The sequence below is a fragment of the Macrobrachium nipponense genome, chromosome 20 (genome assembly GCF_015104395.2).
Source record: "Macrobrachium nipponense isolate FS-2020 chromosome 20, ASM1510439v2, whole genome shotgun sequence".
Classification (NCBI taxonomy): Eukaryota; Metazoa; Arthropoda; class Malacostraca; order Decapoda; family Palaemonidae; genus Macrobrachium; species Macrobrachium nipponense.
The window spans coordinates 5,002,178-5,020,727 of record NC_061089.1 but is presented as its reverse complement, the minus strand read 5'-3'; the positions used below and the strand labels follow the sequence as shown (position 1 = coordinate 5,020,727).

Here is an 18,550-nt window from a genome sequence, read left to right as displayed (position 1 = left end):
ACATACTATGCTTAAGTCAAGGATTAAGGACATGTTTGCAAAGTGGAATGATGTAGAATAAATTTGTGGAGAATTATCCTCCCAACAAAGAAGTTGTAATCCTTGTCTCCAACTTGTTTAATAACAATGCTGTGTTCAACTTAAGGCAAACTTTAAAGAAATGCCAGAAACAAATGTCTCTGGACAGTTTTGTTGTGCAATAGGGGTCCAGTAACTCTCAAGGTGGTAAAAAATGAAGAGAAGTAACCCCAGATAGATCCTTGATACCTGAAGTCCTTCTGGCGGGAGATTCACCTTCCAAACAATAACCTCTCCTCCTCCCTCTCCCCTCCTTTCTGTCTTCCATACACTAACAAGTGTTTTCCATAAGGGTAAGAATGATGTTAAATGTTCATTTATTCATTGCATTAGGCTTTTATATTTTTTTTATTGCTTTCTGTATATAAAATTGCTTATTCCCTATAAATTGTATTTTTAAAAAATATTTTTGGGGGGTTGGGAATGCATTAATTGTAGTTATAGTATTCCTTTAAGGAATTATTGTTTCGGTTTTCATACGTTTTGGATTTCATGGTAGGTTAATGGATTATGTACGAAAACTGGGGTTCCACCCTAATTTTTCTTATCTGTTTTGACATTGTGTGAGCTATAATTATAATTTTACAAAATCAAATAAATTTATTTATTAGAAAAATCATGTGTATGACTATAAAATTTATGACTCTTGTAAAAGAGGCCCCACAAGGGGTTGTAAAATGACAAATTTTTAAGACCATTTGTATTTTTCATAACTACAGACCTGAGGTCTTAACAATAGGATAATTTCTAGCACCTAGCTGGATCTGGTTAAATCGCAGATGAAAGCAAGGAATCTTGTGAGATCTGGCAATGCGTGCATATATCGGGTGAAGAGGGGTCAAGGACCACGCACCTACGCCACCGCATCAGTCTTTCCCAACTCAGGATGTCTTAGCAGACAGAGGGGTGGCTAGAGGTGGGCAGTACAAAGTTAAGACCTCAGGTTTGTAGCTATGAAAAATACAAATTGTCTTAAAAAATTTGTCATTGTTCATACGCGAACAAACCTTCGGTCTTAACAATAGGATAGACTCATACTTGAGGTACAAGACATCCTAAACCAGCTGGGGGCCTACCCACCAGTCCAGCTCCAGAAGAAATAACTTCCGGAGAGGGACTGAAGCCCATGAGAAGCTAGATAAACTGATATCTAACTACCCAGACACTGAGTGACGTAAAATGATATATGGGAACCAAAGAGAAACTTTGACTGTCAAAAAGCAAACCAACTCACCAGGGTTTGTTACTGCTCCAAACTCCCCCCTTGCCAAGGAGTGGAGCATATGCTACTGAGTAGAGGGTTGGATATATTTGTATACCAAGCGACCACGCTATCAGTATGACTACCTTACTCACCTGTATCAGACCAGTCCAGCGAATGACGTGTCTATTCCTTAACCTGCCCGAAGGAAGAAGGAAAGGTACAATAGAAAGAAAGAGACCAGCTAACTCACTTATTCTCTCATCCACACAATCATCTTGGGTAAGATACAAAAGTGCCCTGTTAAGGGCAACTATGAGGTACAGAACCTGTTGGGCAGCCACCACAGGACCCAGGGAAAACGTGTCCGTAGATCTGTGGGCAACATTCTTAAGATAGAAAGAGGTGAACAAGGACTGGCATAACCAAGTACCAGCGCTCAGCACTCTATGTACAGCCAAGTTCTTTTTGAAAGCCAGAGAGGGACCAACACCCTTAACATCATGCTCTCTAGCCTGCACAGACATGGTGGTGGAATCATCAAGAGTCAAGTATGCCTGTCTGATGGCTTCTTGTATCCAAAAATAGAAAAATATATCCAGCACCCCAGGCCATGGAAACTTTGAGGTTGGCCAATTAAAAAAAAAAAAAAAAAGACATCAGTGGCAAGAAGATATGCAAATGCACATGATGTAAGAAAAAATTATTTAAAAAAAATCTGCCTACCTTCCACAATAAGTTGAGAAGACTATTTACAACCTCTATTGGCACCTCTTCAGTAACAAATTCTGAGGATATTTGTTGTAAAATATTAATGTAAATTTCCTGAGATTGAAGATGCAGTAACTTTTTGTTTGCACTTTTCTTTGCAAAATCACAATTGTAACTGACATACTATCATAAAAGATAAGAAATAAAACCAACACCAACCCCTGGTATATTCATGAGCAGATTTATAAAAAGATGTCATGTGAGAGAGAGAGGCAGTACATGTCTCCTTGAAGTCAAGTACGCAACTGAGTCATGAGCTGCGTAGAATTGGTGAGCTAATCCAGTCTAAAAGTTACCATTAGTGAAATTATAGGCTATAGAAGTAATGGAACCTCTTTCCTGCCTGATTTCCCCAAATTGATGCTGTGTAATATTGATGCTAACCATGAGTGAATCTGTCTACCACCCAAAACTTGTTATTGCTACTCATATAAGGGTTTCTGTTCATTAGGGGTTAAATAATTGTAGCAGATGAGGAAAGACTCATCTGTGACATATTGTAATCAAGTGTTTAAAAGTGGCTTCTACTGTTACTGTTAACTAGTTAATTGTGCAGCTTACCTGAGACATTACTCGAAGTTGTGTCATGAGTAGCTGCTTTTGTTATTGTACCTATCAGGTACAACAAGATTTTTTTTTTTCACCATTCCTTCCTTACTTTGTAGATAAATCTAATGACTAGTTGTATTTTGATCCCATTTTTAATTCACACATACAAACAAATTCTTTGACCAAGCACCATAGGAGTCCACCAATGTGATTCAGTAGTTTCATTAAACCAATATACAATAATAAACAAATAGAAAATCAATTATTCTTGATGTGTTGGATGATTCACTGAGTCAAACAGCAATCTAGAATTTCCTGTGCAGAATTAGAAATAAGAATCCTGTAACTAGTCTCATGATAGATCCTTATGTCTTGCTCTGCAAAGGAAATTCTAGGTTGCCGTTTGACTCAGTGAATTGTTAAACACATTGAGAATGATTGTTTTTATATTTACGTATTATTGTATATTGGTTTAATGGAACCACTGAATCACATTGGTACTCTTGGGGTGCTTGGTCAAAGAATTTGCTTGTAAATGTGAATTAAAAAGAAGTTCAGTATTTGAATAAAGATGGCACTAATGAAAAGAGCATTGCAGTAGGATCTCAAATGATGTAAAGGACTTCAGTACCATGTGCAGTATGCCATATGAAGCACACTGTTAGCAGTACTGCCCAAGTAGTATTTGTGTAAAGATGTCTTTTCTTACAAAACAGGGGTTTCCTCTTTGCCTTTCAAACTGGCTTTATCTGATGTGGTTATAGGTCCCAGTCAAGGTAGTGCAGCTTCCTTAGTAAATAATGCTGGTGCTCAGTGGAAAATTAGTATCAATTTAGAATGATATTTTTTAGCTTTTACCAGTTTAAGCTTATATGAAGTGGTACAATGTTTATTAGGAATGGTAAATTTTGTATTGAATTATTTTTATATTTGGTAGGTGTTGATATGACATAAGCCATATTGTCTAATGGTAATTTATTCAAAAAGTACATATCCCTCAGCATTTGACTTCATGCAGTCCATTAAGGCATTGATCTCTAACTCATTGTTCTTGCAATCTTGAAGACTACTCTTCAGGTGTTTAATTGGCACACCTTTGCCTCTCTTTCACGAACACAGTTTAATCTTTCCTCTCTCTCCTTAGCACCTTCATTTGCTGCCATAAGACTTATTTGCATACATTCTAATCTGTGTTGGTCGGTTTCATTGCGTAGACAGCAGTGATCTATGTTGCATTGTTCAGCTAATCTCTGTGAGTGATGATTGTTAGTTTCTTGCGAGAGATGACGTTGATCTCTTAACACCTCGTGTTTCATCAGCACATCTTTGCCTCTTTCTTTCATGATCATGGTTTAATCTTTCCTCTGTCTCCTCTTTACCTTCATTTGTCGTTCTTTTAGGTAGGGTTGTAAGTTTTCAATAAGTATGCATAACTATACCAACTGTCTGCCCTCAATAAGCGCAGAGGAGCGAGCTTACTTGATACAGTGTGTCACAATGATGCACTGAAAATAAAGTAATTAAATAATGATTAAAACATATTCTTGAAGATGTCTTTATTAGACTAGGATCCTTTGAAGCAATCTTCAGCTCCTGAAGGATTCCTCAAAACGCACTTGGAAAATTATTACATTTTTGTCAATTCTTAAAGACTCCAGAGTTCTGTGAAGCCATCTTCAGCTCCTGTCAGCTCTGCTTCCCCCTGAAGAAATCTTCAAAGCCTTTTGTCTCCAGGAAGGACCAAATGCTATTCCTTCTCCATAAAAAAAAATCCAAAGGTTTCAAAGTCCTGAGATTGTCTTGAAGCTGTCAGAAGCCCCAGAAGCCTCTGGAATCTTTGAAGCCTTATGTCTGATTTCCCACATTCCCTACTGTCACCCCAGGGACGACACGAAGGAGTCACTCTGAAATTATTATTCTAGATAGATATAGTAGAATAAGACATAAATTTATTCATAAATTACTTTGTCTAATATTTTACTGTACTTTTTTTCTTTCCAGTACTGTGACTATCACAAAGCTGTTGAAGGGTTAGGAGCTCGTGGCGTACTAATTGGACAAGATGATGATTTACCCGAAAAGATAAAGGAAGTGCAGAAGATATACAAAGAAGAGGAACTTTCAGTTCTGGCTAATGTTTTGATTGGGAAGTCTAAATTTAGAGAGGGTAGCATATCTGTTTAGTAATGTCATGTCAATGGCTTTGATTTTTGGTTAGTAATTTCAAGATTATAAGTAAGTAATAATATATGTATAGAATATTTGAAGAAATCAAGAGCTGTATTTTTGCATGGCAATAATTTGGCTGATATTATGTACATATGGTGAAAGTAATACATAAAATTAATAGTATGCATAGTTAATGTTTATACTTGATAGAAAATTATGTTGTGTAGATTATGGTTATGAATATATGCACAAATATATATAAAAGAAAATTTTAGATTCATAATACATACAGGCATTGATAGTATTATGGTGATGAAAGAAAGATTTCTAAATTTGAGATATCTTGTAATATGAAAGGAATCCTGTCTAAGATATTCAGGGAATAGTAGCAAATAATGTGCAAACATCAATTGTGTTTCAGTTCATTTTTAATGGTTTGAAAGGACTGCATAATATTGTTGTTCTTGTGAAGGTGATGACTTTTTTTTTATTTTCTTGTACATGTTTATAAGTTTAATTAAATTTTCTCCTCATAAATTTGATTTTGAGGTGGCTTGGTTGCATTACTTTGCCTGTTTTAGTCCATTCTTGTTTTGGTGATTGTTTATGCTATCATATATTCTTTCTAATATCACTACACAGTAATAATTTTCAGTGTTTTAGTGTATAAAGCTTTGGTGTGATTTTCTTCAACTTCTTACATCAAAATGATAAAATTATTACCATGAATTAATGGCCTACACCAAGATGGTGCTATAAACTGTTGTATCTAAAGTATGTGTAAGTGAAGGCATTTAACATATGTGAAAACATGCAGGAAGTGAAGCTTACTTTTTGATGTAATAGTGTAAAGTTATTAGCATAGTGTGTTTGAATGACTGTGGAATTTATACTATTAGTATAGGAGAATGTCTGTTGTATGATTAATAATTAGTTATTGAAATTTTCATTACACTACTAATTTCTCAAGTGAGGAATATAAGGCAGGCAGCTTGAAGATACAATACAATTCTAAAATAAGAGAATACAAGTAGGAAGGGATTTTATTGTTTCTTTTTTATCTAAGAGAGAGTTTTTGGTAAACTTGGCTTTTTTAATAGTTTTGTGCATAACTCAGTGAAGATTCATTTCATATGACATGTGACATGCAAATTTGTAAGCGCAATGTTTCCTGAATTGTACAAAAATGAAGAAAGTCTAAAAACTGTACGCATAGAAAACACTTTATTCAGGTGTCATTTCCTTCCTTGAGAACATTAAGATAATAAGTTCAGAACTGCTAGATAAATTACTCCTTTTGACAAAAAGCAATTATCCTTTTGAATATTTTGTTGTGGTAGGTAGACAGTCTTTGGAGTGACAAGAACCATGTATATAAAAAGCTAAATACCGTCCCAGGCCATTACTAACTACTTGAACCACATGACTGAGTTAACATTTTTAATTCATATAGGGTTGGCCTGGATCCTTCCCATGCCAAATCATTATAATCATGCAAGTAATGGTGACTGTATGATATACATTACAAAAGCTTACTAAATAGCAAGGACACAGATAGATATAGACAGGTCTCATCTCACCTTGTTAAGTTAGGGGCGACTAAATTACTTCAAAGATATCCCAGAGCATTTGCTCTAGACTTGTATGGCTGACCTAAAGAATTAGTTCTCAAGTGTGAAGTAAATGTTTGATCTGATGAATAAAGTTGAAGGAATTGGACAGCTAGATGGAAGAGAACCAACAACAGTTTGTAGACTATTATTACTGGAGAATAATGGTGTGAAAAACTGTTGATTTTTTGTGATTAATTACATCTTTCATGGGTTAATACTGCAAACATTGCAGATTGTACCATCTAAGGGGTTTCGTGTTAGAAGATTGAATTGAGATTTATTGCTTAAATAATAATTTTTTTTAGATTTTTGGCAGAGTAAAAGTGTTCAGTCTGATGATGAAAATTTAAAACTTTTTGATGAATTTTTTTTTTTTTTTTTTTTTTTTTTTTTTTTTTTACAAAATTGACTAGAAGTACAGGAGCTAGATTCATAAATCATATTATTTAGATATAACTCTGTCTGTAGATGTCAGCAGTTCATTTCTTTCTTTGCATTAGAATGGATAATAGTAAGATGAGTTTCATTTTAACGGAAATATTTAGACATTGATTCGGTAGCACATTTTAGGTACTAAAAGTTCATTAGTGCTTTATATCATTTTAGTGTGTAGTATTCATAAGATAAAATTACTGATTTTTTTATATTTTGTAATGATGTACAAAGTAAAGCCTTTTAGTGTGTACAGTGTATGGATTGTTGATACCCTGTTAGTACTTTTATAGCATAGTAGTATATCACGTAGTTTAAGGTATGTGACTGTTTGTTTTACAGTCTTTGCAATGCATCAATGCAATGTTGTATATTTCTCCTTTCCATAGAAATGGGGAGATATATTAAATGTTTATTGTTTAGAGAAGTTTTTATAATAATTATCAATTGTAAAAGCATGGAGATTAATATTTCAAAGACTTTTTGCTAAAATTTAGGGTTAAAATTAAAAGTTTGGTATTTCTTGCTGTTCAGCTGAACATAAAGTACTCTTCTTTGAAAGTGGTTTGATATATTAGAGTACTGTACCGTAATTTGTAAGTTTGTCTTTGCTGTTTTTGTCTCCCTGTCTTTAGGTCAGTTAGTAAGCTTCCTGAATGCTGAAGTGCTTTCATTTGCTTAATGTAAACCTGCCTTTTTCAGAATTTAATTAGATATTTTTTTTTTTATTATTAATTTAAAGGAAGTCTTGAATGTCACAGAGTGATGGAATTAGCAGAACACTGGACTAGTATGCATTTATTTTTCATTGTGTCATTTTGGTTTTGTTAATAAAGTTTGTAAGATAAGACGTACCATATATTGGTTCTGAACTGTGCATTTTTTTTATTGAGTTCTAACAGAAAATATGAAAACACAAGAATACAGATGTTGTAGGAAGTGTATTTTTGCATTCTAGAATTTTTGTATAGTAATATTAAGGTCAATAAAATATATGGATTGGGTATGGAACTTTTGAATGTCGTGCAGTCTTGTACAATGTCAGTACTGAAAGAGAAATATAAATGCCTAAGCTGAAACTGATAAAAGGTAATATAAAATGCTCGTTTTATTGAAAAATGATAATCTTGTGTTTTTAACAAAAATTGCAGGTTAGATAATGATGAATGTGGCAACCAATAGAGAATATAAAATTGTAACTTGTTAGGAAAGATGAAAAGTGCAAAAGCCTCAGGGTCTTTCTGAGTACTCATCGTGCAATTTACAAAAGTAACTGGAGGGCTGGTCATTGATGAGCTGATCAGAATAAAATTGGGATAATTAAGGTTGCTTGAGCATGCTATGAATTGGGAGGTGCCGGAGGTAGGTGTGAGATAAATTCTCAAAATTGATGACTGGCCTTTCTGCATACCAGGGAGGTGAACAATGAGCAGCCTTTTTCCAATGAAGCAACTGCAGCAAAGGTCCCCATAGAGGGTTACTGCCCTCAGTTCACCTTGTGCAGTGCACTAATTATTACATAAGGGGTTTTTTTTGGAGTCCTTTCAGCCCCTAGCTGTAACTCCTTTAATTTTGTTAACTATGCCTCTGTTCATATTATCTTTCTTCCACCATCTTACTTTCCACCCTCTCCTAACAATCCCTATAAATGTATATATATTTTTTTAACATTTTGGGGGTCTGGAACGCATCAATTGTATTTACGTTACGTATCCCTCATGGGAAGTATTGTTTGGGTTTTTGTACTTTTCGGACTTTATAGCAGTTCCCAGAATGGATTATGTATGAAAACTGAGGTTCCACTGTACAACAATATCAAGACCCAATGCATGTCGCTGGTCCTGAGATCACTGAAGCACATTGCACAACCACATTTTCCTCAGAAATTGGAGTTCCAGATTGCAATGATCAAATTACTAGGTACAGAAGGGGAGAAATGGATGTTAGCGTTATTAAAAGTTATATGGGAAGTAGAAAAATGCCAAGGGATTGGGAGGAAAGTGTTAATTGTATATATATACAAGCAGAAGGGAGATGTCATGAATTGTGGTAACTACAGGGGAATTAAACTAACAGAGCATGGATTGAAAGTTTTAGGATACTAGAGGAGAGATTGTAAAGATCGGGAAACAGCATTGTGGGTTCATGAGAGGAAGAGGGAGGATGGATGCCATCTTCATAGTAAGATAGATACAAGAAGAGAGGCTAGAGGGAAACTAGGAGCTCTGTTGTGCATTTATAGACCTAGAGAAAGCATACGATAGAATCCCAAGAGAAGTGATGTTTTGGTGTTTGAGGAAGAGGGAAGTCCAGAAAAGTTTGTTAGGCTGGTCGAGATATATAAAAAAACGATCACTGAAGTAATAGCAGCAGTTGGGGAAACAGAAAACGTTGAAGATAGTGTTGGATTACACCAGGGGTCAGCATCAAGCCCTTGCGTGTGTTTTTTATCTGATGGTCAAGGATGTGCGGAGTGAAGAGATCAGGAATGAAGAGCAATGGGAGTTGTACGCCGATTATCTGGTGATTACTGCTGAAAGTGAGGAGGACCTACAGAGAAGGATTGGAGAGTAGCAGGAGTCTTTAGAGGGGGGCTTAAAGATGAATGTGAATAAAACAGAGGTTTTGCTGATCAGTAGGAAAGGTAGAGACAGAATAGTAATACAAGAAAGAAGAGGCACGATTGTAAAACAGGCAGAAAAGTTGAAATACTTAGGCTGTACGTTAGGTCAAGAGGGAGGATGTGAGGCTGAAGTTGACAATAGGAAAAAAGCTGCGTGGGGGGGAAGTGGAGAAAGGTAGCTGGAGTAGTATGTGATAAGAAAATACCAATCAAACCCAAAGTTAAGAGATCTATAGCACAGTAATAAGACCAGTGTTAATGTTTGGAGCAGAAACATGGCCTTTAAGCAGAAAAAATGAGAATGCCGAGGTGGATTATGGGAATATCGCTGCTTGAGAGATTGGAAAATGATGAAACAAGAAGGGCAGGCTTAGTAAAGATTACAAAGGTAATAAGAGGCACAATCTAGATGGTATGGGCATGTGATGAGGATGATGGATGACAAGAAGGGAGTGAAGAAGGCTTGGGAGGAACCTGTTAAGAGGAAGAAGATCAAGAGGGAGACAGAGGATTAGATGGCGAGATAAAGTGAATGAAGATACGGAGAGAGGAGGTTTAGTGGAGGATGATGACATGATTGTCAGGAGGTTTGCCTTTTTCACTGAGACACGAAACTGCTGTTCTGCTCATACTGCTACAGCATATATGGTTGTTCCCATTGGATGAACTATATCCGAGAGGCCGTAAGAATATCACCATTGTCCATGACATTCTGAGACACCTCGCTACCACTCTGCCACACAGATGTTCATAGAAAACCACCGGGATAGTTTAAAAATCATTGTTAAGCAAACAATGTCCAATCTGATCACTCAACTATGAAACCAGCAATTTGCCCATACAAAGCATCCTAAGCCGTGAGACAAGATCTAAAATATGGGAAAGATGGGATAATGAGGCGTCTGTTCCATAAATGACGATATTTTCTTTCACAAGGGCCTGAGTTGCTCTGTATACTTATTCTCAATTTTTTTAATTATTAAGTGTCATCTGTAGAATCCCCCCCTCATTATGGGACCATCTTGACGTGGTGAGGGGGCTCTCAAATCTCAGAAATTTCTTCCCAGGTTCGGGATTTTTCCACTTTTGTCAAAATTTTCAATGTCTAATAAATAAGAAAACATATCATAACTTGGATTGAAGTTAAATCAGAATCTAAATAGTGGAAAATTTGGTAGATCCATCATCTACCCGACAATGTACGGACCTGGTTTTCCAGGCGGAACTATTCTGTGGAGCTGGACCACGGATTCCAGGGGGCCCTGGTTCTAGGGACAGAACTCTCGGCATTCTGTCCGGTTTGCCCATGATGTGGTTAGGATGGTGGATAATTCTATTTCGTAATACTCTTAGTCCTACCAAGTGGGTATTGCTTACACTTGGGCCATACTAGTCATGTTATGCCACCCCTTTTTGGGGTAGGGTAGGTATGCGGACATTTGTGAGTCATTTCTCACTTGTGCTATTGGCGGAAGATTTAACTTCACGAAAAGCCAATGATATCTTTTCAAAATATATTATTATATTTTTTTTCTTTTTTTTTTCTCTAATTTTTAATGATAAATACGAATAAAGTTATTAAGTACCCCTGGGCCCCTTGATGGACAAAATTCGGCACAGTTGATGACCTCTGGAAATTTATCTCTGAATCTCCCTCAGTCAGTTCAAAATAATAATGCAGCAAAGGAACATCCAGTTTCAAGTAAGTTATATGATTCTAAACTCCCAGCAGGGCCCAGAGAAATTATACAACAAAGTAAAAATCAATCAGAAGATACAAACATAATAACAAGGAACCATACGTAACAGAGAAAGGAAACAAATCTGATACACAGATAACTCACATAAGGCAATGTCCAAAGAGAAATAGAAATTACCGTCTTAATCCAACACTGGTGCATTTTGATCATCTTTTTGGACCAGATAACTGGTCAAGATTTCTAGTACTTAAAGCTGAAAGTAAAATATCAACAGCAGTACTAGAAAACAAATTATTGAATATATGTCCAACACAAGAAATGGAATGCTGATACATATATATTAAAGAAAAGGAATGGTTACTTCAGGTAACCACGAAAAAACAGTCCACCATCTTTTTAAATATAAAAGAAATAAATGGCACAAAAATAACAATAACAAGTCATGAAACATTAAATTATATACAGGGCACAGTTATCTTACCCAACACTGAAGAAGAAGGACTACCCTCAAAACAATTGATTCTTGACTCCCTTAAGTTAAGATACAGTAATATACATGATTTAGAAATCTATTCAATTCCAAGTAGGAAAGATAAGAATAACCAAAATAATATTGCAAAAATAAAAATTTACAGGCCAAGATCTCCCACTCAAATTTAAAATTCTTGGACAAAATAGAGAAGTGCGTCCATTTATACCAAAACCACTTCAGTGCACTCAATGTTCAAAGTATGGGCACATACAAAAAAGGCCATAATAAAACAGTATGCGCAGTGTGTGCATCAGAAACCCATACTACTAATTGGAAATGTAAAACTCCAAAATGTGGACAATCCCATGACGCAAAATCTAAGGAATGCTCCTTTTATCAATACAACACAGAGCTCCAGTTAGTAAGAGGAGTCAGTGATCCATCTAAAAGCCACTCTTTCGCAAATGTAACGAAAAATCTAAATATCGATCACATTAATAACAAACAAAGCGCCTCAGTGGCGTGGTTGGTATTGTGTTGGTGTCCCGCCTCGGTGGTCGCGGGTTCGATTCTCGGCCATTCCATTGAGGAGTGAGAGATGTTTATTTCTGGTGATAGAAGTTCACTCCCGACGTGGTTCGGAAGTCACGTTAAGCCGTTGGTCCCGTTGCTGAATAACCATTGGTTCCATGCAACGTAAAAACACAAACAAATAACAAACTACAAGATAATATAAAGGTACTAACTAATTCTCATATCAATAATGATGAACCCCAAAACAAGCATGTTGATATATCTACCAGTACCACTAATAACATAGAAGATTCAGATATCCATGGAAAAGAACTTCCAATGGAAGAGGAGTCAAACAATAATAATAATCTAACTGACAAAAAGAAAAGAATACTAGAATGAACCCCACCTAAGGGGAAAAAGTGAATATTGAAAATTACAATCAATCCAAAGATACTCCAACTACACCAGGAGAACATTTTAAAAAAGATATTGTACTAACTTCATCACAAGTGGAAATACATAATTACTCTCAATCCCAATCAAACAGACAACATCTGGACAGTAAAGAATCAATTAATCACTCTTTACAATTCCCATCAAATAATACTAATGGAAATCATACCATTAAACCAAACCAAAATGTAACTATCACTCCCCAACCATCCACAAGACCCAAATATTCTATTAACAACAACAAAACAAATAACCTCAAACCAACATTCCTTATCACTACATAAAAGGACCAATAGAATTACAAAACCAGAAATGTCTAAAGCTAGATCAAATACTTCTGAACCAATAATTAACATTACCAGACATGCTTCGTCTTGTGGTTGTAATGAGTGCTTTGTAAGTACTTATAATCAACTAACTACCAAGACAGAGGACACAGTACAAAATTGTATGGACAATTTTATTAAATTAAGGAAATGCCCTTTAACACAACAACATGAGAACGATATGTTCTGAATCCTTAAAATACAAAAATGAAATTATAAAATGAAAAATATACTTATTAATATTCAATTATAAAAAACAAACAACTGCTGAATCTAATAACCAACATACGAAAACAACGATTAAAAAACCACAAATAAATTCAAATGCATATAAACTACGAGGCAAAATAAAATCGGCAATCTATTTACAGAATTTAACACCAATTCCTCCCAAAAATGGAATATAAAATTATTCAATGGAATATAAATGGCTTCTTAACCCGACTACGTCTGGGTGAATTACAAAGAATCATACGAGACCACAACCCAATGTGCATATGTCTACAACGTATAGGAAGTAACCCTACAAATATCCAACACTATAAAATTGCCTGTTATTCACCAACTGACGGTGGAAAATTAGGCACAGCCATATACGTTCATAATATGAACCTTTCAGCATACCATCTATGCCATATCAAATAACAACTATTAAACTGTATATGCCTGACAAAAGTAAAATCATTATTAGTAATTTATATACCCAAACAAATTTTATTGCAAATTTTAGTGATTTTTCTGAACTTTTTAGCAAAAGTATACACGAACCCCTACTTATAGTAGGAGATTTTAATGCACATAATCCATTTTGGGATACTAATAACCCCACTGACATATACGGAACCAACATAGAAAAAACTATAATGAAACACAACCTGTGTTGTCTCAATGAAAGTGAAGTTCCAACATATTTTTCAAATACACACCTAACCTTTTGCTCAATTGACATTCCATTATGTTCAAATGATGTAGCCGAGGCGATACATACACAAGTGACCATTTCCCAATCATTCTGAACTACTTAAGTAATATCAAAATATTGCCACCTACAAGATATAATATCCAAAAAGCTAATTGGGATAAATATTTCTTATACACCCGAAACATACCACCATTCCCACATAACGAAGATCACAATACTACATGTGAATCCTTCTCAAACTTCATAATAAATGCTGCAGATAAAAGCATTCCAAAAACCAAATCACATTCCACAAAATCCCTTGTCCCATGGTGGAATCCAATCTTAACAACCTTAAGTAAAATAAAACATAATAGTGGGTCGCAATCTTAACAGACTCAAAACTCGCCTTAAATCACTCAACAAAATACCCAATAATATAAACATATTAAACAAAATAGTTGTAACAAACATAACAATTAACCACATTAAACCACTATATAGCAAATATACAGCCAAATTTAGAAAAACAGTAATAGCTGAAAAAATCGCATCATGGAAAGAAAATGTCTCAAACATATCTTCAAACACATCCACAAGGGATGTCTGGCAAAAGATAAGGAAAATCAATGGAAAACATAAGACCTCCAAGAAGTGCAATACATCTAAATGGAAAAATATACCATGATACTTATGAAATATCAAATATAATTGGAAAGCATTTTGAAAACCTCAGTGCTTACTCTAGCCTAGATATACATTTTCAAAATGTCAGAAAACAAAAAGGAAATATAATAATCAATTTTGAAACTCTTGAAGACCTGGAATATAATTTTATCTAAAGAGTACCCACAATATGAAGGAGTTCCACAAGGTAGTGTTTTGAGCACCACCCTTTTTATCATGGCTGTTAATGATATTACAAAACAACTACCAACTGGTGTACAGAGTTCATTATATGTAGATGATTTTGCCATTTGGATCATTCACTCTGATATCTATACAGGACAAATCATACTACAAAAATCTCTTGATCTTATCGTATTGTGGACTACTGCACATGGATTCACTATATCGGCTAGTAAAACTGTAGCCATTACTTTTACAAATAAGAAAAAGGTACCAAAAATGAAATTGCTACTGTATGATAAACCAATTAATTTTGTTACGCATACCAAATTTCTTGGGTTGCATTTTGACCAACGAATGACTTGGAAATTTCACATTAATTACCTACGTGAAAGCTGTAGTAAAGTACTTCATCTATTGAAGAAATTGTCACATACCAAGTGGGGCTCAGATAGAAGTACATTACTCTATTTACACAAGACTTTGATACTGAGTAAAATTGATTATGGGTCGCATCTATATGCTTCTGCATCTTCCAGGACATTGGGAAAATTAGATTCTTTACACAATGCAGGTTTGAGATATGCTACTGGTGCATTTAAATCTACACCTGTTATTTCTCTGTATAGTGAAACAGGTCTGTGTTCACTTGATCAAAGAAGGGTCGAATATAGTTTAAACTTCTATTCGCGGACATTAAGATACCAATCAAAACTGAGTAGAATTATAAATAATACCATCATTCCAAAAAGAATTGGACCACGATCATTTTATTCATTTGTTATACGACTGAAAATATACATAGAAAATATAATATTCCACTATTAAAATTCCTGAACCATTTACCAAATTCAACACCTTTTTGGGAATGGAATAAGCCTCATGTATGCCATGAGTTATTAGATTTAAAAAAAGATGAAAATTCCAAGTTACGCTGTAAAAAACAAAAAAATCTTTTTGGAACACCAAGAAATCCATGCAAATACTATCTCCATTTATACAGATGGCTCAAAAACTGATGCTGCTGTGGGGTTCGCAGTTATTACAGACGAAAAATACTATCATGGAAGAATGCCTATTTATAGCTCCATATATTCAGCTGAATTGGCAGGAATTTCATTGGCTCTGTATAAAATCCCTAGAACTCTCAGCAAACATTACACTATATATAGTGATTCAAAAAGTGCTATTCAAGCAATAGATTCTGTTAATCATCATCACCCTGCTATTAGAGCAATACAAGAAAATATTCATTTTTTAAGCCTTCGAAATATCAAGATATCCTTGTGCTGGACACCAGGCCATGTTGGAATTGAAGGCAATGAAATTGCTGATAAAAATGCAAAGAAAGCAGCATTAAATGATAGAAGTAAAATGTACAAAACATATTATAAAGACTCTAAAAATTATTTTAAATTTATTTTAGACAAAATCTGGGAAGACCAATGGTTATCACTAGAAAATAACAAACTTAGAGTGGTAAAGGCCGCTATCATTCCCTTTAAAAATTCTTTACAGAAGCAGAGAAACCATGAGGTCGCTTTGTGCAGGTTGCGTAATGGGCACACAAGGTTGACTCATGGCTTTCTTATGTCTAATCAGCCACCTCCAGAATGTGATACCTGTCAAACCAGAGTAACTGTGAAACACATTTTAATTGAATGTTCTAAGTATTCACATATTAGACTTTAATACTTTGGATCATCTCCTAGAATGCAGGACATTCTAGGAGATGACGACTCAAATATTTGCAAGATTTTAACATTTTTAACAGATATAGATCTATTAAAACATATATAAATATAGATAGAGATATATTAAAATATATATATAAATAATTTTATTCATACAAATTTATTTTAAATGTGTACAGTAATGTTTTATAAATTTATTTATTTTTTTAAAACTAAATGACTAAAAATGTATTTATTTAATATGATAATTTTAACAGATTTTATCTGCATTAAGCAGCCGATTGGACTTAGTCGGAAATCGCTGCTTAAACAAATAATAATAATAATACTAATAATAATAATTTTATTTTCAACATGGATGAACTAGATAATGCCATCAACTCATGTCATCCCTCCGCACCAGGATATGATAAAATATCATTTGAAATGATAGACAAATGAGCCCCTATAGCTAAAGCATAATTTTTTTTTTTTTTAAAAAAAAATTGTTTAAAAATTTTATTATAGTAATCTGGCTAAAACGTGTCTTTCCTGATAAATGGAAACATGTCATAATAATTCCAATAAATAAACCAGGAAAGGATGCAAGTAATCCATCCAATTATAGACCGATATCCCTAACAAGCTGCCTATGCAAAATCTTAGAAAAAAATGGTTAATGCACGATTAACGTATGTAATAACCAAAGAATCCATTTTAACACCAACACAATCAGGTTCAATAACTGGCAGATCAACCCTAGATCCCTTAATACATTTAGGGGATCATATCAAAAATGGCTTTGAACAAAAAAAATTAACAGTAGCTATATTTTTTTTATATAGAAAAAGCATACGACACAACATGGAAACATAACATCAGGCAAAAACTCCACTCCAAGGGACTAAGAAGCCACTTACCAATATTCATGAAGAACTTTTTAACAAACAGAACTTTTCAAGTAAGAGTAGAAAATTCCTACTCAGTAACATGTAAACTGGAAGAAGGAATCCCACAAGGTAGTTTCTATAGAGCTGTACATTGTTTGCTTTGGCAATTAATGACATTACTATAAATTTACCAAGTGGTGTAAAAATCAGTTTATATGTTGACGATTTTGTTATTTACTATACGAGTAGCAATTTGAGACATGCTCAGAGAGGTCTCAATACTGCCATTTCAAATATATGTAGTTGGATTTAAATTTTCAACTGATAAAATAAAAGCAATCTACAATGACAAAAGATGGCTGAAGAATCAAACAATCAAACTTCACCTTTATAGCACTGAAATACAATTTTGTACAACAATCAAATATCTAGGAGTGATATTTGATCAACATTTAAATTGGAAAGAGCACATCAAATGCATAAAAGCCAAGGGCATCAAAGCCCTTGCCATATTGAAAAAGTTATCACACTAATTGGGGAGCAAAGCGAGACATTTTATTAGCAATATATAAGGCAACAGTCTTATCCATAATAGATTACTGCTGTCCAATATATTCATCCGCCTCAGAATCTGCATTAAAATCTCTGGATGCAGTGCACCATGAAGGCGTGCGATTGTGCACAGGAGCATTTCGATCGTCCCCCAACAAACTCGCTTCTGGTAGAGGCAGGTGTGTTGCCCTTGAAACATCTCCGTAATTTAATAACAATACGAAGAGGTCTTTCACTCACTACAAGCAGGATCATCTCCTGCAGCTGACTGCTTTCAAAATTATAATCCAGAAACAGAAGTTCATAGTACTGGCTCTTTCCCAAAAAGAGCTAAATACCTAATGAACTTACATAACATAAATCCAATTTTTCAGCCACCTATAGAATTGTCACCACCATGGATGTTAAAACGAATAGAAATATGTACCTCCCTGTCTTACCTACTTAAAAATCAAATGACAAGTACAGAAATGTACCGCCAACATGCTTTGGAGCACATTAGAAGAAAAGGAGACAAATTCATGGTATATACAGACGGCTCCAAAAATAATGTTGGAGTAGGAGCATCTGCATATTCGAAAAATATGTTAATCAAAAGAAGCCTACCTTTAATATCATCAATATTTACTGCCGAAGTCACGGCCATACATATGGCTCTTGATATGATATCCGAGGAAAAAGCAAGTGTCTCTATTATTTTCAGTGACTCACGTAGTGCTATAGATGCTATAAGACAGTATAAATCAGTAAACCAAATAGTACAAGAAATACAAATAAAAATT

At 34.6% G+C, this 18,550-nt stretch overlaps 1 protein-coding gene across 1 annotated transcript in view; it reads left to right on the top strand.

Moving 5' to 3' along the window:
• LOC135221742 (2-hydroxyacyl-CoA lyase 2-like) overlaps positions 1-7,817 on the top strand; it is a 264,184-nt gene extending 256,367 nt beyond the window's left edge. The window contains 1 exon segment of the mRNA XM_064259551.1: positions 4,601-7,817. Coding sequence (XP_064115621.1) covers positions 4,601-4,783 — 183 coding nt within the window. The 3' untranslated portion in view covers positions 4,784-7,817.
• Positions 7,818-18,550: the final 10,733 nt, after the last annotated feature.